Source organism: Myotis yumanensis, unplaced genomic scaffold (assembly GCF_028538775.1).
Source record: "Myotis yumanensis isolate MYYU_CA2020_CCGP unplaced genomic scaffold, mMyoYum1.0.hap1 SCAF_11, whole genome shotgun sequence".
NCBI lineage: Eukaryota > Metazoa > Chordata > Mammalia > Chiroptera > Vespertilionidae > Myotis > Myotis yumanensis.
Window position 1 is genome coordinate 23,013,867 of NW_027223762.1, and position 24,776 is coordinate 23,038,642.

A 24,776-nucleotide genomic window follows, 5' to 3' on the forward strand; every position below is an offset into this window, starting at 1 on the left:
CCCCCCCCCCACACATACCCCAAAGTACAATATGGCAAGAAAACAGACCAACTTGTGCATTTTCAGCAGCAGGGACACCTGGGTAGAAGACTGTCTTCAGTTCTTGGAGTAAGGACATGTATCCAAATTAAATCCCGGCCTCCTACCAGCCATCTGCACTCCGGGGAGCTGTCCAGAGTAGCAAAGCGAAGTCCAGCTGCATTGAAGATAGAAATTCCATGTATGGATCCTGAACTACCTTGTGCTCTTTACCTAGGAGGCTTTCTGGGTCTCAGAAAACCCATTAACAGCAACAACAAAATCTCCGAACAATCTTTATGAGCAGTTTGGAGAAAGATATTAGTCAAAACGAGGCATGGAAAAATTAGACCTGTGATGCAACACTTCAGATTGATCCTTTAATGTTTTGGAACGGTAAGCAAATCGGTAGTCACAATGAAGACAGTGCTAGTTCCCGTCTTATATTAGAATCTGGGTACAGCCATGTGTCTAATTCTCTAAGCCTAACCGAGCATTCCTGGAGATGGCTGCGGAGCCCGTGTGCAATCACAGGGCCACTTGCTCATCAGTGAACAGCACGACCACCCTCACCACACTCCAGCTTCAAGCTAATGGTGCAGGCATGTCTGAGATAGCCAATCTATCCAAGCACTCGGGTTGCATTCATTACTCCTGTCTCATTTCTGAAGTATATAATCAAATTCTAAAGACCGATTGCTTGGGTGTTATTTTTCTTTTGCACAGCAGGTTTAACTCAGTCCAAACAGACAACACTACTCAGTGGGTAACTTCGCCATTCACAAGCTACTTTCTGATGTTTTGTGTTTCCTTTTTTCTCTCCTGAGCAAGACTATGAGTGTGCACGTTTGTTTGTTGTCTTCTAAGTTTTTCTTCTGATAGCCTCCCTTCCCATGTCTTCCCAGCTTTTCTCTTATGAGCCTTAAAAATGGCATTCCCTGGTATTCTGTGTTCAAGTTTTTTGAAAATGGCAGACTCTGCTACTCACTTTTATTTACCATAACTAACTACCTTGCCCCAAATCCTGTTTTCTTCTCATTCTTGAGAATTTTGTTTATCCGGTCTCCACATTGAGTTGAAAATCTCCAGGGATCCAGACGTATACTGGGTTCTAAGTTGGTTTGGTCCAAATAGAACCTTAACAGAAGCCTCTTCCCATTCCTTTATGAATCGGATTCCTCAAACTCTTTTGAAAATGATTATGCTTTTCTGTAAGCTGGCTATTAGAGTTGGGTCTTGGAGTTCAGAATGAAAGTATACACTCAAAAATTCAAAGTCTAGTTTTTTTGGGGGAGTGCATGGGTGAATAAACTAAGAATATTGTAACTATTCATTTGGCGATTCTCTTTGCTTATGCCTCAGCACCCTAACATTGTAAAATTAAATGTTATAAATGTAGCTCAATAATATAGAATAAGGATGAAGAATCTGAGTTAGTATGATCTGTGTGTAAATACTAGACTTGATTATTTTCTATAGAAACTGCAGTTTTGATTTATCTATAGGCATTAAAATAATTATAGTTATTACTTTTTATAAAAAAATAAATGTAGCTCAAGATTTGAAAATTGCTGCATTTGGTATGGACTGCTGCCACACCCTGAGGCATCTCTCCCCCTCATGTTTATCCACTCTGCATACTAGCCTCAGAGCAGAGGGCTCAAGAATAAATGTATTGCCAAAATGAAGGGAAACAGTCTTTGAACTTCAGAGTGAAGGATTGCAAAGTGGCCAAGCATCTGATTACCAGTCAGGCTTCTAGATGGTTTATTAATGAAGCAATGCAGTACCCACAAGGGGAAAGAAATGCCATTAGTGTTTTACTCTAGGCACGGAAATTCCTATTTAAGGAAAAGTAAATGCATAGCATACGCCATGTCAGAAAACTAATTTTAATGTTAACAATGGCTCGAGTATTCTTGTAGTGATGAGCAAATATGCCAGCCTTTATTGCGTTCCACAAATAAGTCGCTGGAAGTAAACGAGGTATGCTATTTCAGTACCGGCTTGGCAATACCTCTGCTCTATTATCAGCAACATGCACAGTTGGTTCATGGCGGAATGCAAGCCACTCTTGTCTGTGAATAAGCATCAGGCTGACTGTGCAGGATGATAATTGCTCTGCCTGCACTTCCTTTCGCACCTACCGATGTCTGCTAAGTGGTTAGTAGAACATTTTTGTAGGAATGTCAAGCACTTCTAAAAATTTGAAGGACTTGGTTCCTGATTGTTCTCTTTCTTAGGTTTAAGTTTGAGGGAAGTTCACGCAACGCCATTCCACTGCTGCTGTTCCTGCTAGCCAGTGTCTTAGAGGGTAGGGTTCCGGCATGTCTGCGCTTGGCATCTTTTAATCAATAGTGTGTTCTTTCGTGTTGTACCACGGGACTGGCTGGATGTGTGGGGATATCAAGTACCTGACTTCAAATGGATGGCAAATTCACTAAAGTGAAAATGATGTGATCGTCCCCTCATTTCCCCTGCAGTGTATGTAAAACTGACTTTTAAAGTGTTCAGTGGATAATGGATCAGGTAAGGTCAGCACCAGCCATGGCGGCCACAGCTATTATTTTCCTTTGCATGGGAGGGTGCTCCGCAAAATGAGATTGTCACACTCTTTTTTTGAGAGGACGGCGACAGACAGTTAAAAGCCTCTTCATGTAAGGATGTGATTTCATAAAGACACCAGCACTGGATTATCCCCTTCACTTTAAATTTCTGCCAGCTTGTACAAAGAGATAAAACAAAATAGCCCCGGTCCCAGGGGTGGGGACGTGCTGGCCAGCTCAGCCTGGGTCCACCAGCTTTCATGTTGATTAGTCACATGTGAGGAAAATTCACTTAGGCTGAGAGGTAAATTTAATACCAGTTATGCCCATGCTGTTTATATCACAACCATTTTCACATGATGCCACTTAATTCCCTAAGAAGCAGCAAGGTAAATCGGGCGGCCGGCCGGCCAAGGTGTCACAATGCATTAGGACCAGGACTCGCCGCGGGGGATAATGGTTCTGATTGCTGTTGACTCATGTCTCCACCAACTGCCTCATGTAAAATAAGTGACATTTAAAAGACCTCAAGACGTGAGAAGAGGGAAGGGAGAGAAAAAGAAGGCGAGAGGAGGGTAAAAAGTACACACGACTCAACTTGCCACCTGAACGTGGAGTGCCTTTTCCACCCTAAGTGGTAGGAAATGATAACTCGACGTGCCATGGGTGACCCGCGCTAAGCTTTTAACTTCCTGTCTTGTGTTTTTAGAGAAAAATCTGTAAAATTGCTTCTGGGAACTGCTCCAACACGTTATCATTTGTTTCCAATTTAATTTTTTTTTTTAAGTTTTATTCTTTTGCCCTCGCATATCAGTCTATTCATCTTTTTTAAAGCTTTAGGCTGAATTGAGTTAGGCAATGGTAGACAACAAGAGGCAGCCTGCTTTCTGGAGGCCCATTTATGTCTATTTTTATAAAGAGAATCAAATTCCAGTTTACAGTAAGCATATGCTTCAGTTGACATCTGTTTCTAAGACTTGGGCGCTTTGTTTGCATAACAGTCACCAATAAATGGCCTTGTTTTAAGTCTGCTCACTGAGTTGTATGTGGGTTGTTCAGCTGGGGATTTTAGTCGCAGCTGATCCCCTACCGCTCCTCGCTGATAGGAAGGGGGAAAATCCTAGAAGCCCAGTCCTGTTTATTAATGCAGATTTTAACATTCTCAATGAACCACTTATCCAGTGTGATTCGGCAACCAAATCCTTATTTGCTCAGGCAGAGGAGGGGGTGTTCTTCAAAGTGCTGAATTAAGGCTTCCCAGCTTTTTTTTTTTTTTTTTGAGGGGGAGGAAGGAAGGAGTAAGGCCCTTTCTGTAGCCAGTCTCTGCTAATTCAGGGTACAATGAGATTGAATCCTTAAACAGGACATCATAAACCACGCTTATGTTTAATGAATTTATTGTTAACCAGGAATAACAGACATTTGTAGAGCTCTCTAAAATATAGGCCTTTTGTGCTAAGTTTTGATGCTTTTTATTCAGTACCACTTAAATATCAGTTTAGAGTTTGATAGAACTGGGTTGTTTCCTTCATTCATCTAATTTCGTTTCATTTTAGAGCATACCTGATTCTTCACGTGTGGAAAGTAGGCACAATATTCCAGTGTTTCAAAATGTACATGTGACTGTCTTCAGGGTCATTAGTGCTAATTAAAGAAGTTACTATTTGTGTTAAGCTGCTTTAAAAACAAAGCTAACCCGCAGTCTCCATAAATCTGCCCGTTCTTCCCCTGCCCCCTGAAAGGCATGCCAGCAGTTAAAAATATTAAAAGTCCAAGGATGGGGTTGTCTGTGCCCTAGAAAGTAAACCTGATCAATAGAAGGGTTTACTTTAATTCTCTTAATTATATAGAAGAGGCCTGACTTAAATGTATTGGAAAATGTAGCATTCACAGACTTTAGCATACTGAACTGTTTCCCCTGAGTTATTGTATAATATTCAGTAATCGTTTATGAAATGTGTAACATTTTTCAAGGGGATTTACATATCAGCTTTTGCTAGTGGAATCAACAACAGCAGCATGAAATGTATCTACTCCATTTACTCTTATCCAGTGCTTCTACTTTCTTTTTCCCTTTAATTTTTATATATGGTAAAAATTTCATTGAAGAGAGATTTTAGATGACAGGACTGTAATTTTAAACCCAATAGAAGAGGTGTAAGCAATTTGAGCTTAGCTGAAGCATAATCTTAGGTTGTCAAGAAGAAACCCATTCTCCCTATGCTAATCAATCAGTGTATCAACCAACCAATCATCTCTTCAGCTTAGCATATACCCTAAGGTTTGATATATCTATTAACTGCCCATCATGCAGCTGGTCGCTGGATGATGAGATTCCCCCTATCTTGGCATTTGGCGGCAGACGACTAAGCTATCACAGCCTCAGATAAATACCAAGTGGAGATTTCAATCCAGTTCCTGAGTGCGGAGACAATCCAGAAATGTTGAAAAGATTCTTGGAAGAGAATGCACAGAAAATTAACATTTCTCAACATCATGGAATGTGTGGAAGTTGTATATATTACATGATTTCCCCTCCCTACACACAACGAAATAAAATGAAATTACTATTTTATTGTGATCAGAATGCTGGTAATCAAAATAACTGCTGGTATCTGCTACATACTCTTAACTGTGAGACAAATTACATGTAGACATTTGAGTAAGTAAGAATAATGACCATTTAGATGATAAACTCCCTGAAAACAAACAGAAGCCCAATTTTATAAAGCAAGGCACATAATCATTGTAATTCTGGAGGAAGGGGTCACTCATTCTGAAGATTGCCCTTGCTTCCTGGCCTCTATTTAGAGGTTCCAATGATAGCTTCAGCTGAATGTAGCTACAGCCTCTTCCACCAGGCAGTGTGTTGAGTCATGATTTTGGAGATAGTGCTTCGGTAAACTCTTTATTGAGAAATAGAAATCAAAAGGAATTAAAACCAAAAGGACTTAAATGTAATGGCTAAAAGTCTGTGAATATGTTGAAATCAGAATGAGTATGCTTTATGTCTTCAAACATCCATTTCTACCTGGAAAGGGAAGTCTACACTATGCAAATTCAAATCATGATATCCTTCCTAGACTATTGTTCAAGCCTCTTACTCTTAAAAGAGAACCAAGGTGAGGTATGAGTGAACTGAGATTCAACCCAAGCTCAGCCATTAGCTAGCTAAGTGCTGAGCAAGACCTTCTATTCATTAGACCTTACTTCATAAATTGAGATTTCTCTGAAGCACCCTTGAAAAATAGTAACTGATGTAGTCTTGTGATATGTAAACACTATTTCATATTCTTCCAAAAGGTTATTATTTTTCATGTCAATTAGAGTATGAATTTAGACTTCCATTATAGTACTTGCCCTGCCAAAATCCCTTCAGTGCTGTTGGTCAGCATAAACAGATTAAAAACTATATTCTAACCTAAATACAATACTTTAGGTTTGAAGCCATTTTTTCAATCATTTGTTGACGGTGGGGCCTAGGAGGAGGAAGCATGGAGTTCACAATAATATGAACTCTTTGGTGCTGAAGAGAGAAAGAAATCTGTTTTCTGTCCCGATTTGTCCAGCATGAGCCCACGGAGACCATGATGATTTCTTCACTCTCAACAACTCAGCCAGTGCACTTTGATCTCAACTTAAAAAAACTCACGTGTCCTGGTGTGAAAGGGTGGGTCACAATATAACAGCTCCAGAATTTTTCTCAACAGAAAGGTAATTGTGGTATCAAGTTCAGAGCAATAGTTTGGTTTAAATAGTGTATTTCGAAGGATCTTCTCAAGTAGTGTGATTCTCAGAGAAAACACTTTGCTATATGGGTTAAGGTTACAAATTTTATTATAGCAAAGAGAATGGCCTAACCCCCCAAGTCTCCCACCACCACCACCACCCCAAAAAAAAGAAAGAAAGAAAGAAAGAAAGCAACACAGAGAATCATTTTCTCTATCTCAAGTTACTTACAGGGCCGATTCTGGGACTCATTCCAGGCTACTATGATTATAGACCTGCATGTTTGTTGATATCCACAGATAAGCTCCAGATATGAACACCCATGATACACGTGGCTCTGTGCAAGGAGGCAAAAGGATTGATTTAGAGAAAAATGGCCTATTGAATGTGGATTCTTTGTTGTGCCTGCAAACTTGTAAGCATGCACCTTTCAGGCCCAGGACAGCTTACTCCCCAGAGCATCTCTCCTGTCTTCTGGTGATAATTGTCCTGCCAGTTCTGCAGATTGTGGCTATAGATAAGGAAGCCAGTGAAAGTGGACTGAGCACAATTAGAAACTTATCCGCACAAGAATTGACCTGTGATTGCATCTACAGGTAGAATCAGGTCCTGAGTAGATACCTCATATAAAGCTCAGCAAATAACTCTTGCAAAAGAAGAGGGATTCATTTATTTTTATTGTTGTTAGTTCCAGGGTTTAGAACATTTTGCTACCTTTCTATATGAATTCAACATGCTTTCCCATGACCATGTAAACATGCCACAGGGAAACAAGAGAAGCAGTGAGCTAGCTCCCTGCCCTCAAGGAGTTTATGTTCAAAGACAACAAAGAAACAGATCGAAGTGTATTTATGAAATATTGCAGGTGTTATCAGGAAATTTCTTTATCAGAGTATGATTAATGTTTGCTCTTCTAATATGAATTCTTTTAAATGGAAAAGGGGGGCTAATACTGCAGGGAAGAGTAAATGAAAAGTAGGAGACAAGATGAGATGGATAGAGGGGAAACTGAAGGGAAGGGGGAGGAGAAAGGAATGGACTAAGGCAGTGGTTCTCAACCTGTGGGTCACGACCCCTTTGGGGGTCGAACGACCCTTTCACAGGGGTTGCCTAAGACCATCGGAAAACACATATATAATTACATATTGTTTTTGTGATTAATCACTATGCTTTAATTATGTTCAATTTGTAACAATGAAAACACATCCTGCATATCAGATATTTACATTACGATTCATAACAGTAGCAAAATTACAGTTATGAAGTAGCAATGAAAATAATTTTATGGTTGGGGGTTACCACAACATGAACTGTATTAAAGGGTCGCGGCCTTAGGAAGGTTGAGAGCCACTGGACTAAGGGGAGGGCCCCACTCGGGCCATGACTGTGCTCTGCTTGTGCTGTGGGTCCCGTCTATGTTTTGGGGATGGAGTTTTTAGACTGTATTGGGGCTGGAGAGGGAGTCCACCCAAACATCAGGCACCAGGGGCTGACCACTGTCTTAGTCTGCTCAGTCTGCCATTACAAAGTACCATAGACTGGCTGGCTTCAACAACAAGACACTTATTTTCTCACAGTTCTGGAGGCTGAAAATCCAAGATTAGGGTGCCAGCATGATCAATTTCTATTGAGATTTCCCTTTCTGGCTGATAGGTGTGTTCACATGAGCTCTGTGATGCATAGGTTGGATGAGGGGTGGGGTCACTTTCTGGAGTCTCTTCTAAGAACACAAATTCTATCATATCAGAGCCCCACCGTATGACCTCATTTGACCATAATCACCTCCTTATAGGCCCTGTCTCTAAATGCAGACACATTGGAGGTTTGGAGCTTCAAGGTGTGAATTTGGGGGGAACACAATTCAATCCATAGAAACCACCAGTTGTAGTTAGAAAGAAACTCCCCAAAGGCAGCTTCTCCAACCTGCTGTTGGAGAGACCACCATTAACCGGTGCATAGCCCATGAATCTCTGCGGGATTCTGGACGCATTGTGCCCAGTGGAGCAGAGGAGGGAAGAAAGCGTGCACAGAAAGCATGGGGGATGCTTTGTAAATACTCCGAATGGGCAAGAAATAATGACCTCTGACTTCTTTGTGGTTCTTAACTCATGCTGCCACAGATTGGTTATAAGGTCCAGGTCACACTGGGATATGAAAGTATTAATTGAATAGGGACAATCAGAGTTTCTGTGTGAATAATGACAAGAAATAACCTTCTCCCCACTCAATGAAAAGGGGAACCAAGGCTTCACTTGGCTACACAATTCTTTTGATGGGGTCAGATTTTTTTAAACCCTAAGGTATATGCATTTTTATATCCTTGTTTTATTATTTATTTCTTAATCCTCACCTGAGGATATTTTTTCCCATTGATTTTTACAGAGAGTAGAAGGGAGAGGGAGAGAAAGAGAGAAACACCGATGTGAGAGAGACACATTGATTGATTGCCTCCGCATGCTCCCAACCAGGGCTAGGAGCCTGCAACCGAGGTACATGCCCTTGACCAGAATCGAACCTGGGAACCTTCAGTCTGCAGGCCAACACTATCCACTGAGCCAAACCGGCTAGGGCTTACATCCTGTTTTAACTTTTTTTTTAAAAAAATATTTTATTGATTTTTTACAGAGAGGAAGGGAGAGGGATAGAGAGTTAGATACATCGATGCGAGAGAAACATCGATCAGCTGCCTCCTGCACACCCCGCACTGGGGATGTGCCCACAACCAAGGTACATGCCCTTGACCAGAATCAAACCCGGGACCCTTCAGTCTGCAGGCCGACGCTCTATCCACTGAGCCAAACCGGTTAGGGCCTGTTTTAACTTTTAAATCTGATAGGAATTTCTTTAGAGTACTAGTATCTTACGAAGGAAGAGAATTAGGGGAGGAAAGATATGATAGATGCTAGTACTGCCCTTGAGGTTTAATTTGTGACTTTCAGACAGATGCCTTCATTTGCCCTCATCCTGATTAGGAGCTCTTCCATTAAAAACAAGCCCATGAGCGTAGTTAACATTATGTGCCAATGTCAGTGTCTTAGTTTTGACAAATGTAAGATAAGCTGGCCATCCAGTGACTCTCTGTGCTGTCTTTGCAACATTTTATCTTTCTGAAAATCTAAAATTATTCCAAAATAAAAAGTTTATTATTAAGATCCAGATATGTGTGTTTTACAGTAAACATGCTTAAATAAGAAAGCCCTGCCCAACCGGTGTTGCTCAGTGGTTGAGCATCAACTTATGAACCAGGAGGTCATGGTTCGACTCCTGGTCAGGGCACGCGACCAGGTTGCAGACTCCATTCCTAGTGGGCACGTGCAGGAGGCAGCCAATCAATGACTCTCTCCCTCTCTCTCATCATTGATATTTTTCTTTCCCTCTCCCTTCCTCTCTGAATCAATAAAAATATATTTTAAAAAAGAAAGAGAAAGAAAGCCCTTGGCTCTACATTTTGGGGTGCTTTTTCTCAATGTTTCTGCAAACATGCTTATTGAAATGTGATATCCTGAGAAGCGAATGTTTAAGCCCACATTCATGTATGCCATCAGACAGGTCTCTGGATGATCACACTGAGGTGCTCACTTACTTGATATTAAATCAGAAAAAGGAGGATTTAGAATTACCTGACTTTTTGGAATGTCACTTTGAGAGTAAAATACTCTCTCCGCATGTTTACTAGACAATGCCTACTGCATCACACTGAAAGTTGCTTTAAAGTCTGTGTTTTCCTATTAGGCTTGCCATGCGGTGCATTCGTGATCATGTGGAAGTATCTAATGGTTACTTTAAAATTAGAGGCTGTCCAAACAAACTTAAAATCCTAAAACTTCCTCTCCAACGTATGACAATTCTTGGCTACCCTAGTAAACAGTTTGACATGTGTTTAAATACAATTCAATTTTTTAAAATCAGATTGTCTTTTCTTAAAGTATGTCTAATGAAGTGTGTGACTGTGTAATGGAGGAGACAGTATTTGATTTTTAATTTTTATGTTAATTTCCACTGTCTTCTGTGGGTATTTGAATTTTTTAAAAACTAAGAACGTAATAGAAAAATGTGTGTCTGTATCACTGTGCTTAATGCATTGTTTTTTGTGTTTTTTTAAAAATATATTTTATTCATTTTTTACAGAGAGGGAGGGAGAGGGATAGAGAGTCAGAAACATCGATGAGAGAGAAACATTGATCAGTTGTCTCCTGCACACTCCCCACTGGGGATGCGCCCGCAACCAAGGTACATGCCCCTGACCGGAATCGAACCAGGGACCCTTGAGTCCGCAGGCCGACACTCTATCCACTGAGCCAAACCGGTTAGGGCTTAATGCATTGTTTTACTTATGGTTTTGTGGCCATCATTTCCCCTGAAGAGTGAGCTCACTGGGAGTAGGAAGTGAGGCCTCAGTATCTAGCCCAAGTCAGTATGTAGTAATGATTCAGTCAATATTGGTTTGAATGAATAAATGAATGAAATCACTCAAATGAACGGCTTCCATTTTGAAGGGAACCACATAACTGCCTCTTGATTTGCTCTCTCCACTGCCCTTGTTTTGGGAGGGCCTCACCGTTCGGGCTGGTTTTTATTATTGCTATCAGGCAGCGAGGCATACTCACCTTTCAAATCTGTAAAAAGTATTTAAAAGAAAGAAACTGTTTCTGTTTCAGAACCTATTCTAGTGCATTTTCGACTATGTCAGACACATCTTTGTTAAAAATAAACCGGGATTGGTTTTGAGCGAATAGCCCATATCCTTGCAGATGCTGTGGATGGGTGCATCTGAGCTGCTTATTATATTGATGGGTTTTGCTGCTCGGCAGCAAATGAAAACAGGCAGCTGCTTCCTCCATCAAAGCAGAGAGCAGCCGAGTTTTTATTAACGGAGTGTTCATTTCTTCTATTGCCAAAATTCTTACACAAAACAAAAGAGCAGTTTTAGCACATTATTGCTTAACTAGACATGAACAACTGACAGCAAGTGATAAGCCTGTCTGCTTTTCACAACTGGTAATCATTTTTGGAATAGATGTTTTAATATAGTTGAATATAAATTTTGTAATTTACATCTACAATGGTACGTACATTTATAGATCCAGTTTGTTGCCGGAGAATGAAGGCTATAATCACAAAAGGCTTTTCCTAGTGTTGTTTAATTTTTAATGACTATTTGAAAAACCAGGGAAGGAAAATGAAATCAAATTAATTTCTTTTAAAAAATCTAAGGAGGTGCTAAAGACAATCATACAAGTTGGTTGGAGCCATTTGTAGATGGCCCGGCAGAGCCAGGCTGCTGTGTTTACAGCCCGGACGTGCGCACCGCATCTCCCCGTTATGCGCAGTGGGCCCCCCACGGCTGGCAGCTGCAGACATTTCTGGAGAGCCAGACTGTCATGTTTCCTTCATGTCAGTGAGTAGCGATGAGCAGGGAAACAGGAAGGACAGAGCCCTGGTCATTTTGCACAGCTGAGATTCTCATTCTCTCTCTCTTTTTAAAGCAATCTGAATATCTTCCATTTACTTTCAGATAAAATGCCAGGGAAGGGTTTGTTTCAAGTAAGTTGAGACTGAGCCTCAACGACATGTTGCCTTATTTACGAAGTCCATTTGTTAAGTAGTATTTTACCTTTTGGGACTTGCTAACGGCAATTCCTGCTATAAGAAGGCAGCCCCCGCCTGGCCGGCATGGCTCAGGGGCTGAGCGTCCACCTATGAACCAGGAGGTCACAGTTTGATTACCGGTCAGGGCACATGCCTGGGTTTCGGATTCAATCCCCAGTGTGGGGCATGCAGGGGGCAGCCAATCAATGATTCTCTCTCTATATATATCTATATATATATATAGATATATAGATAGATATAGATAGATATAGATAGATATAGATATAGATACAGATATAGATCTCTCTCTCTCTCCCTCTCTCTCTCTCTCTCTCTCTCTCTCTCTATATATATATATATATATATATATATATATATTCTTTTTTAAGGAAGGCAACCCTCCTTTTTCCCCCTTCCCCACGTGGGCCTAAGAGGAGGAACTTGGAATTAAAGCAGTTTTCTAATAACGAGCCCCCAAGACTTGGAGCTCAGAGATTTACAGTGCTGGAGACTGGAAGTCCAAGATCAAGGTGTTGGCAGGTGTGGTTCCTCTGAGGCCGCTCTCCTTGGTGTGCAGAAGGCCTCCTTCGCTCTGTGTCTTCACGTGGCCTTTCCTCTGTGCACACGTAGCCCTGGTGTCTCTCCCTCTCCTTTTCAATCAGAGACACAGCAGCATTAGTATTAGTGGGATGATAATCCTGTCTTCTCCTCCCCTCCCGGTGCCAGCACCTCTTGGAATGGAGGCAATTTTGAAATGCTGGGACGTGCATCTTCCAAACAACACCGATAAATAAGTTCTGTGTGTAAGAAGCCTACTCCCAACGCTGTTTAAAAATGTGCCGCATTGCTTTGGCACATGTAACATGTGCCTCCTGAATACCATTTTCTCCCCGGGAGGCTTTCATACATGTGCAGAGCATGCATCCCTCCACATGGATCTCGGGCTTTCCATTGGTGTGGAATTCAGTCACAGTGCTCACCTGGAAGTGAGATCAAGCTGGACTCCGAGGCAGGAAGCTGCCTTGGGAAGGAAATTCGTGAGTCATAGGTAACTCAGGAGGAGGGAGCCTCTCTCCTTACCCTTCTTTGGTGTGCCATGGAACAGGTGCGTGTGGTGTTGGCTAACTGGTCCCCCTCCTCCTCTTCCTCCTCTTTCTCCTCTTCGCCCTCTCCTCCTCCTTCTACTTCTTCTGCATTTTTCTACTGCTGAAGACTGTGCTATGTCTGGGAAAACCCAGCCCATGTTTCCCTTTGTGCTAGGAGCTCTCTGGTCTGGTTTTCTGGGTCTCACTTCAGACATCCTCACTGACCAGTGTGGATGGAGCATCTTCTCACCTAGGCCCAGGGAGCTCACGCTGGGAGGTGTTCTGCTACCTGTGGTTGGAGACTTTGGGGAAATACCTCTGCGCAAAAGGTAGTTTGTTACCCTGAGGAGGAGAAAACGTATTTGTGGAAAAAATACAGCTTATAGCTGAGAATTGTGCTCAGTGTTAGAGAGGGAAAATTGTACCTGAGAAAGTTGTCTGTTATTACATGCTAGATTAACTAAATAAAAAGCTATCACAACTAGAATATATAGAGGCAGAGCAGTTCTTTTCTGAAGCTGTGAGATTTATTGAACAAAGGCAGTTCTCATTCAATTCCAATAGACATGAAGACTTGACTTTTAGGACTTAGTTAGGATTGTTTTGAATCCTAACTAAAATATTTCCTGGTAGGTGTGTAAATTTGAGATTATAGTACCAATAAAATATTTTAATCAATCTGATTTCTTTAAAATGTCCTGGGCTACAGCCCACTGACAGTTGTGTAGCTCTTGTTTGGAAATGCACACACATAATAATCTGTAGCCATTAGATTGAGAGCTGAAAGAGGCCTCAGAAATCAATTCTACCCTTCCCTTTTATTCTTGAAACTAGAGCCCAAATATGACTTGTCCCAAGTCCCAAAATGAATTATCGACATAGTCACCAGAACTAGAAATTCGTTCTCTTAATTCCAGGACCAGCCACCAGGGTTGGGACAGTGTGAAGAAACGGGGCTCTGGAGGCGAGTGTGTGGGCTCAAATCCTGGCTATGTCACTTAAGCTCTCTGTGCTTCCCTGCACCTCGTTGTGTCCCCTGGCTGGCCATAAAGCAGTACTTACCGTATATGGTTATTTTAAAGATTAAAGGAGATATTCCACCTAAAGTGCACAGCCAGTGTTTGCCACGTAGTAAGCGTTCACTAAGTCATGCTAAGAATAAGAATCATAACAATAAACCTTACCTGTGCTTACTAGGTACTCTTGTAATTCACCTAAACCTCACACCTATACTTATGGAGTAGAGAGTATTATTACTTCCAGTTAAGGAGTTGATGTAAGGAGAGTTTAGTGACTGGCCAATAGGGTCATAAAGCTGAGAAGCCTCAGAAATGTCTCCCAAGCCCATGGCTTCAATGTATGAGCTGCTGAAGCTGTGGCTGTGGCTGTGGCTGCAGTGTATTCCTTTTTCTCTCTCTCGCTGGGGCTCCAGCATCTTCCTTGTTCTGCCTCCATTTCTCATCTGTCCTTTAATAGCTTCCCCAGCACCTGCTCTAAAGGTGACCCTCAGGCCCATGGCTGGGCCTCGGGGGAACGCTCTCTGAAGACCATGTTTCCCTCCTGCCTGAGCGTCCAGGACGGAGCTGGGACTCCCTTCATCTTTCCCTTCCCTCATACTCATCACACAAATAGGTACCTGAATTAAAAATTGAGTTTGAAATTTTAATGTATTTTTACCTACCCAAACTCCCTTTCTTTTTAAAAATTTATTTATTTATTATTGACAGTATTATAGATGTCTCCCTCTTCCCCCATCTACCCTCTTTCACCCCACATCCCGCCCCACACCAGGCCTTCCCCACACTATTGTCTGTGACCATGGGCTATGTATATTGCATATATTTTCTTCCGTAATCTCTTCCCATCTCCTCCACTGCTCTCCCCTCTGAGATCTGTCATTCTACTCCATGCATCCATGCCTCTGGACCTGTTTTGTTCATCAGTTTATTTTGTTCATTAGATTCCACATATAAGTGAGATCATGTGATATTTGTCTTTCTCTGATGGGCTTATTTTGCTTAGCACAATAATCTCCAGATTCATGCATGCTGTAACAAAGAGTAAGAGTTCCTTTTTTTTTTTTACAGCTGCATGATATTCCAGGATGTAATTGTACCACAGGTGTTTTGTTTTGTTTTTAATCTACTCATCTATTGATGGACGCTTGGGCTATTTCCAGATCTTAGCTACTGTACATAACATTGCTATGAACATAGGGGTGTATGTATTCTTTCTGGCTGGTGTTTCAGGATTCTTAAGCTATATTCCCAGAGGTGGGATTGCTGGGTCACATGGCAGTTCCATTTTTAATTTTTTTAGGAAACGCCATTCTGTTTTCCACATGGCTGCACCAGTCTGCATTCCCACCAGCAGTGCACGAGAGTTCCCTTTTCCCCACATCCTCACCAGCATTTGCTGTTTGTTAATTTATTGATGGTAGCTATTCTGACAGATGTGAGGTGATCCTCATTGTAGTTTTAATTTGCATCTCTCTGATGATTAGTAACATTGAGCATTCTTTCATATGTCTATTGGCCATCTGTGCTAGTATGTCCTCTTTGGAGAAGTATCTATTCAAGTCCTTTGCCCATTTTTTAATTGGATTGTTTGTCTTCCCGGTGTTGAGTTCTATGGGAACTTTATATATTTTGGAAATTAGTCCATTGTCAGATGTATCATTGGTGAATATGTTCTCCCATATAGTGGGTTCCCTTTCCATTTTGATGGTGGTTTCTTTTGCTGTGCAAAAGCTTTTTAGTTGGATGTAGTCCCATTTGTTTATATTTTCCTTTGTTTCTCTTGCCCTAGGAGATGTACTAGTGAAAATACTGCTAAGTGAGATGTTTGAGATTTTACAGCCTAAATTTTCTTCTAAGATTTTTATGATTTCTTGACTTACATTTAAGTCTTTTACCCATTTTGAGTTTATTCTTGTGTATGGTATAAGTTGGTGATCTAGTTTTATTTTTTTACATGTAACTATTCAATTTTCCCACCACCATATATTGACAAATTTAATCAAACCATACCTATTAAACTAACCCGTTTTGCAATCGTAGAAGAATTTATTATTGAAATATTTGGTTAATTTTTTGTGCTCCTTTATTTTTGCTCCCTCCTCATGCTCATTCTCTGTCCAATCGGTTCAGTTGGTTTCTCCAGGAACAGGAGAAGAAATAAAATTGCAAAACAATTCATTTGGACCCTTGTTTTTGCAACCTAGTGTGCTTTGCAATCTAGAGGTGAAGAAAATATCATAAAAGTATAATCATGGTTAATAAAATTGCCTGCATAAAAATATGTCCAAATAGTAACAATGGCAATAGCAGAAGCATCACTAGCTATCATTATTAAAAAAAAACTTTATTATGTGCCAGGCATTGTTCTAAGTTCCTTACATGCATTAGCTCATTTGATCCTCCCAACAACACTATAATTAGTACTTTTCTTGCTTGTACTTAACAAATGAGAGAACTGTGGCATTACCCAACAATGATGGCTAAAGTAGCACCCCCATAGTTATTCTCAATTTCATTAATGTTTTATTTCCTTCACAACATTAATTACTATCTGAAATTACCTACTTTGTCTATTGCCCCTGTTGAAGTTATTTGGGTAAGGCCTTTGTTTTATTCACTGCTGTATCCCAGCTTCTAGAGCAGGCCTAGCTGCCAATAACTGTATGCTGAAGGGATGGATGAATGAATGAAGGAGGCTTACATTTAAGTAGTTTGTCCAAGGTGATGTAACCATAAGAGCTGGTATTCAAGCTGAACTCTGTCTAACTACAAAGCGTGGTTTTCTGTTATAGCTTTTTATAGCCTAAAGTCTTCCTAGAAATAATCTAACCCAAGCCAAGTATTTTGCAGATGAGGGTACAGAAGCTGAGAAAGGCCAAATCCTCCCCCCCCCCCCCCCCCCCCCGCCCCCAGTATCACACAGATTGTTAGTGGCAGGGCCAGAATCAGAGCCTAGACCCCTAGTGAGTGTTTTTGCACCATGAATTCAGTCTCCCCGGTTCATATAAAATCTATATGCTACTGTTGTGCATCATCCACCCACTTATTAAGGCCATAAACCTAAGTCATACTTGACACCTCCCTCTCTCTTACCACCCTCTTCCTCTAATTCACTATAAAGTCTTGCCAGTGTACCTTCTAAAGATAGCTCATATCTTTCCACTTTTCTTCCTGTCCTCTATCACCCAAGCCACCATCAACACTCACCTATGTAATTGTAGTGGCCGCCTACCTAATTTCCCCTGCCTTCTCTCGCCCCTTTTCAATCTATTTTCTTTAGAGTAGCCAGACTTACCTTCTAAAATGCAAATCTAATCATACCACTCTGCTGCTTAAATTTTATTATTTGTTTTACGATGCAATTTAAAAGTCCTAACATGGTCTTTGAGCTTGTGGGGTCTGGCCCCTAACCACCCCTCCAGTCTCATCTTACACTACTCTCTCCCTTTCTCATTTATTGTACTGCTCCACTGACCCTATTTCTATTCCTAAGAATCAAGCTCTTCAAAGTTTTAATTCATGAGGCCCCCCCCTTCTATGGGCCATCTCCCCTACCCTTGTCCCCCTTTTTCTCTTCTACTTGCCTCCTCATCCTCTGGGTCCCAGCTTACATTTCATTTCTACAGGTAAGTATTCTCCGATGGACTCCTCCCAACTTCCCCTCTGACCAGGTCAAGTCCCCTATGAAATGTTCTCAGAAGTACCATCAATTTTTCCCACATGGCATTTATTACAATTATAATTAGGCATGTCATTTGTGTAATTATTTAGTTAATGTCTCCTCCCTAATAGACTGAAGCTCTAGTGACCATGCTGTGATCCACTGAGACATAGTAGATGCCTCATAAAAATTTATGGAGCATTCTGTGGTTCCTGGGATGAAATATCAATGACAATGCAGAAATGTTTAAGGAAAAGGAGACAGAATGTAAACACTAAAAACAGTCCAAAAGGCTTCCTTACCCATTCCAGCATGAACAGCTTTTCCTTTTAGTAACGTCCATCAGTGCATTTCTTTTCCCAGGAGAACCTACAGCTTCGCTAAGGGGGTGTTGGCCTCTCCAGTTGAGTCTCAGATTTGAGAGAGGCCTTCCTTCTGATAGCTTTGCTGGGTAGAGTAATCTTGGTTGTAGGTCCTTACTTTTCATCACTTTGAATATTTCATGTCACTCCCTTCAGGCCTGCAAAGTTTCTGTTGAGAAATCAGCTGACAGTCATATGGGCACTCCCTTGTAGATAACCCAACTGCTCTTCTCTTGCTGCTTTTAAGATTCTCTCTTTTTCTTTCATCTTTTTTGTTTTAATTATGATGTGTCTTGGTGTGGGCCTCTTTGGGTTCATCTTGTTTGGGATTCTGCGCTTCCTGGACTTGTATGACTATTTCCTTCACCAAGTTAGGGAGGTTTTCTGTCATTACTTTTTCAAACAGTTTTTCAATTTCTTGCTCTCTTTCTTCTCCTTCTTGCACCCGCATGATGTGAATGTTGGTACGCTTGAAGTTGTCCTGGAGTCTCCTTACACTATTTTCATTTTGGGGAGGCGATTCTTTTTTCTTTTTGCTATTCTGATTGGGTGTTTTTTTGCTTCCTTATATCCCCAATCGCTGATTTGATTCTTGGTTTCATTTTTAAAAAGATTTTTTCTTGATTGATTTTAGAGAGAGTATGTGAAAGAGAGAAACATCTATTTGTTGCTCCACTTATTCATGCATTCATTGATTGATTCTTGTATATGCCCTGACCAGGATCGAACCTGCAACCTTGGTGTATCAGGATGATGCTCTAACCAACTGAGCTACCCAACCAGGGCTGAGACTTTGCTGCAGCAAATGCTCTATGGGGCTGTCTCTTTGCTGTTTATAGATTTACCCATTGATTCTTTTAAGATTTTACTTACCAATTTTTTGACATCCTTTTCTCTGAAATGCCAGATTTCTTACTCCTCAAAGCTAGAGATGCATCTGGGAGAAAAAAACTAAGTGTTGTTAGGTGTTTCCGTTTTGCATTAAGACCTATTAGAAGAGAACTTAGAACTACCTTTCCCAGGATTGCACAGTCATGCAGGATGCCTGGTGCCCTGCCTGGTCTTTGAATCTGACCATTTGGGGAAAGCATAATTGTTATAAGGCGATTGTTTATTCTGATTATTGCAGTCATACATATTTATTGTAAACATTTTGGGAAATATAAAAGTATAAAGAGAAAACTTAACTGTGATAACTACCAGGAACTATAATTTCCTAACATGTTTGTCTCCTCTTTAAGAAATTGATATACATTCATGAAGACTACTTAAGTCTATTAAATACTAGTAAAAGATTAACAGATGATGACTTTAGAAAATGCCCATCCATGGAATTTAGTGGGAAGAGTTATCGTTAAATTTAATGATGTACCAAAGTTGGAAAATTTTAAATTTCTTAATTGTATGCTCCAGTTTGATTTTTATTAATTGGAGAAAGGGAAAAACTGTGCATATTTAAAAAATTTGTATGGAATCAAACAAAAAGGTATAATGACCTCAGTGGTTTTATTTGCTCCTGTAAGTGATTTTCCATTTATTTTTGCCTAACATAAGATGCATTTACAGTAGGTCTTTAACTGATTCATATGAATTGGCTGAAATCCCATTAAAATTTAACTTTTGATATTTGAAATTTGGTTATTGTTTTTGCTGTTTTGTTGTGATTGACATTTAGTAAAATTTATTTAGAATATTGTACTATTTTCCTGAGTTATAAATCTTACCATTATAAAATAAACAACAAAAGAAACTCATGTGACATAATACTACTAATAATTATGTTACATTTGTTTAAAGTCAAAATGGCTTATTCTGAATATAATTTTTAAAAGCCATTTCCTAAAGAATGACTGCAAGGAATGATTCTAGAAGAGACTTCTATAATACAAAAAGGTCTATCCCCTTATGTTTTTCAGGCATCTGGCCAGCTGAAGAGGTTTTGGCTTACTACTGCCTCAAGCACAGTGAGATATTCAGGTACAAAGCTGCACTGAAAAATAGTTTTTTCCCCCAGCCCATTATGGGTATTGTATCTACATGTTAAAGATTGTTATGGTTACACTCTTCAAATTAAATTGTTTAAAAGATAAGAAAAGGAGAGAGAGAGAAAGAGAGAGAGAGAGAGAAAACAGGAAGAAAGAAAAAAGTTCATGGTGAAAACATGTTGCTTCTAAAAAAATCTGAATTGCCTTTGGGTACTAATATTGCACAGCAAGCTTTTTGCTATATGTCAAAAGCTTTTGATTTTCACTCAAGGCTTTTTATTTCACTTTGATTTTGGGGAAACAAAAGTGAAGCTCCAATCAATCCTTACTGATTGTAAAGGTCAAAAAAATCCCCCACAAAAACAATAAAGACTTTCTTTAAACTTCTGCCAGAGAAGTCACTACAGAATTTTTTATAAATAGATATCCCACAGCTATTATTTAAAGGTGCCATCCCACCCCCGGTTTGTAAAGGTGTTTTGTACACTTAACAACGTGTATTTATAAAATATAGTAATAAATAGTAATTACAGATTCATGCTACAGAAATAAATGTTTTCAACTGTCAGTGTGCATTATAGATCAAACCCATGCATGAGGTTTAGGAAAAAGAAAAAAAAACTTCTTTTATTTGAAAATTATAAAGATGTTTGGTAGACCCAGAAAATAAAGGTTTTTCATTTTAAATCTCATTTTATAAAAGTCATCCACTAGAAGCTTTCTGAATAGCCCATTATGACTCCAGACAAGCCGTTAGAGATCATGGTGTGTGTGTTTTAGCAATATGTACTTACAAGACTGGGTCAATAATGTATATTTTTTGAAGTTCAATGGGCCCATATTTACCAACTAGTCTGTAATTGCTTTGAACAACTGAATACCCATTAAGTGCATTTTGGACTATGAATGTTCTTGTTTGGCTTTTTCTCCTCCCCTTCCCTCCCTTTCCACCTCTCCCCCACTTTTAGTGCTGCTTCCCCCCCCCCCCCCCCCCGCCCCCTTCGGGTGAGGTAATAAACTTCCCAAACTGGGATGAAGAAACAATCTTAAGAATCTAAACATGTAGAATAAGAGCAGGGCCGTATTGAGTTTGGGCTGCAGAGCTGCCCTGGACGCCTGGCATTTGCTCATCTCGCTGTGCTTAAGCTTGACTGGAGCTCCAATCAGCGGGCAGGGGGCCAGGGCGAGGATGTCACCCGTGGAGCGCTGATATTTAGGCACAAAGAGGAAGGTAAGTGCAGAGTGCCACGTTAGCCTGTCAGCTTTAACTTGGAGCCGCTCTACTTGGGAGCGGTGAAGTCAGAGCCCAGTCATTACTTTAGCTGGGTTTGCTGGCTTAACCATATTATGTCCCTGCATTGTTTATTCACTGTGTTGTGTCGGGGTCAATTGTGATTTAAGTGTTAATTGCTAAATGCTCTTTGTGTAATTGTTCTTGATGGGGGCGGTTCAGCTTTCCCAAATGTTTCGGTTTGTTTTAGATTATTATTTTTTTAAAAAAATTCAAGATTGCATTTATTTTGTGTGTGTTGTGTGTGTGTGTGACGATAATATAGGTATATACACACTCACATATATTCTTCATTTACTTGCCTAACTGTTTTTGAAGGAATGAATGTGGATTAACAGTGTTATCCTTTCCTAACAATTATCTTTCGCTACTCTAGCTAGTTTAGTTCTAAAAGACAGCGCCATTGACAAGGGAAAAAAAGGGAACCTTCTCAGATTTTTCAGCTCAGCGGTGGTAATGTTGCAGTGAACACTAATGAGGGAACCCCCACTGGTTTGCCTGCTTTGTGACTTTTCTATTTCATAATTATTTTTAAAACGCAAAACGACATGAGGTAGCCCAGTCATGTCCCGACAACTTCCTGGTAGCGCCGTTCTTACTGCAGATGGCAATTTGTTCTTGTAACATATATCTCTCTCCGACCATTTTCATCTAATTTGTATGGGTTCTACCGTTTCTTTTCTCTCTTTCAGGGACCTTGCTGTGTGTGAGCTAGGGGGTGGCATGACATGCTTGGCTGGGCTCATGGTAGGTCTTTTCTCAATTCCAATCTCATTCAGAGGGAGGAACAAAAGGAAAAATGTTCCAGGGCCTCCAACTGCTGGGTCAGAGAACCGTCAACAGCATCAGCTGCGGTCAAGCTGCCGGGTCTTGAGAGACCTTCTAGATTGACTTACTTTCGGATCATATTGATTTTTATGGCTGCCTCGATGAGCAGAAACATTTTACCTCAGTGAGTCGATATCGCTTGTCGTGACATTCCAGGCCTCTCACCGTCTTTCTTTGCCATAGCGAAAGCATTTTTTTTTTCCTTTCAGATTATAGTCCCATTTGCTAAGATTCAGGAACAGCCCGGTGAATCACAGTTGGAGCACCATGATATAGCTGCTAATGTTTTGCCTGCATTATTACACCAACAAACATGATCCAGAGCGCTCCGTAATTAGATTCTTTTGAATTAGATTGGCCATTCAGGAACGTCGTTCCCCTTTCTCTGGGTTCTGAGTCATGTATTCAGGAGATACTATGTAGCAGCACAGTGCATTAGACAAGTTTTTATGTCTCTACAAATAAAAGCATATTGTTACACTGATTGGCATTTGACAAACCTGTCGCTCTTACACAATGTGTCGAGGTTACAGCCCAATGTGCGAGCATGTCAAAGCTCACAAAAAAATTACCCTCACAAAGCCATCTGCCTGCAATGCAAAGTTATATGAAGGGCATCAGGCAGTCAGACAGAAGCAAGCTGAAAGGCAGAGTGACAGCCTTGTATGATGGCTCTACTAGATAAACAGAAGCCCACAAATGAAAGCCTCTCAGAATACCATCATCCGCTGTCACAATGCAATTACCGAACAGAATGATAGCAAGATAGAGGCTCCCGCAAATGGAATGATAAAAGTATTGACTGATTTGATTGAATGATTAAAATAATGCAGACATAAAATGAAAAAAGATTGAAGATTGTTACAGAGAAATAGGTGAGGAAGCATGATACTGAAGGCTTGTCACTCCTGTCTTCACTTCCACACAGACAAGCATATTTGCTCATTGTTTGCTGTGCTCCCCCCCGCTTTTTTTTTTCCAGGTTGCTATTTCTGCAGATGTCAAAGAAGTTCTGTTAACTGATGGGAATGAAAAGGCCATCAGAAGTATCCTTATTCAGATAGAAAATGGGTTTGTGGCGTTCATTCCTCCCCTCTCCCAATCCCCTCCCACCCCCGGCAGGCTGAGTAACGGTTGATATAAAGAAAGTCAGCATGGGGTATTAAAAAAGAGTTTCCCCCATACATATGATAAGTAATTAAGAAAAAGTAGAAATATATGGAGTTCATTGGGCAAGATGAAGTGTTGTTTATTTTGATTGATTTTAATGGTCACTTCTCCTTAAAGGAGCCTATGATTTGTGGACTATTCGAGGCAGGAAGAACATTTTGTTTCCAAATAATTTTCAGGCATTCTTGTTTTTTATTTCCACTGAAATTTGCCAGCACAAAATAAGTTACTTAATATTTATTACATTGGATATTGCTTACAAAAATTAGCTTTCTTGTGTTTGGTAGTGTACATCCGTGCCATGTAATATTATGCCTACTCTAATTCCTGAGGAGTTACTTCTATCTCCCAGCTGAAAACAGCTAGCAGGTTTTCATTATTTCCTTTTATTTAGGATTATAAGAGCTATCTCTTTTTTTCTGCCATGCTATTACAGTTCAAACCCCATTATATTAGATTATGCTTTACTAATATGTACACAGAGTTCATGAAAATTGAACTGTACTTTAACTAAGAAAGCAAGCATAATTTGTGGCTACTTTAGCAATCGAGCTGATTTGTTCAGGGGCAGTTAACAGCCGTTAGAAATTGAGAGGAAAAGTGGAAGATATGTTTGCTTTGGGTTTTTTGGTGTGCCTTACATTTACATTCTGAAGAAGGTAATCTCCTTATTTGAATTTGAGACTCCTAAAATGTCAAAGCAGGTTTGATTTTTTTTTTTTTGTGGCATCTTACATAAAGCCTTTTTAAAAATTATTTTCTTTTGCTACCTCCGCTCTGTAATTTTTTTTTTTTTTTGCAAATAAAATTTGCAGCAGCTCCATCAGGCTGCTCCGACGGGAGGAAGGAGGTACCAGAAGCACAGTAGCTGATATTGTGCAGCCGCACTTGTGTGCTCTACAGAGCCCCACCCAGCTAATTGCCTGACAGACTTAAAAAAATTCAGGAAGGAAAAACAGCCAATCACAGGCTTGGCCTTTCACACAAGAGAAAGAGATCACAAAAGGTGCTTCCTTTTTTAAAATGCAGGATTTTAATCATGATCTTCAGGCTGTCGCAAGTTTCTCAAAATATTCCTGAAGATGAGCCCATGTTGTTCATTCACTCTGCTTTTATTCTGAGTTATTTCGTGCACGGTATCATTTCCCTGTGCTCCTCCTCCGCATGTCAGGGAACACAGAGAGCGAGAGGGAGTCAGGTATGCCGGCTCAGCCCCAGCGGATCTGTTCTTCCAGGGGCGAAAAGGGGGCAGGACTGTTGGGCAAGAGAAGGTCATTTTAGCCACAGAAACTTTCTGCTTGGGCCCAGCAACCTGAGGTTTTCCTTAAGTCAGCAGGTGTCTCACTTAGCAGCCTCAGGAACCAATTAGAACTTTTAACAAAGTCTGGGAAACATCTGTAGTCCGAATGTAAATTTAATGACACAAATTATTAGTGAGCTAAACTACAGAGCTTCCAAAGAAAGGAAGCAATGCTAATGTCACTAATTAACGC

General features: G+C 40.4%; 1 protein-coding gene across 2 annotated transcripts in view; it reads left to right on the forward strand.

Annotated features, from left to right (window-relative positions):
* Positions 1–24,776, forward strand: part of CAMKMT (calmodulin-lysine N-methyltransferase) — a 282,803-nt gene that overhangs the window by 222,339 nt on the left and 35,688 nt on the right. Inside the window, exons 4-6 of one of the 2 annotated variants that reach the window (XM_070429133.1) lie at positions 19,926–19,986; positions 21,978–22,032; positions 23,096–23,159. In XM_070429133.1, coding sequence (XP_070285234.1) covers positions 19,926–19,986; positions 21,978–22,032; positions 23,096–23,159 — 180 coding nt within the window. The remainder of the gene's footprint in view (positions 1–19,925; positions 19,987–21,977; positions 22,033–23,095; positions 23,160–24,776) is intronic. The other variant, XM_070429134.1, reaches the window with a different exon arrangement.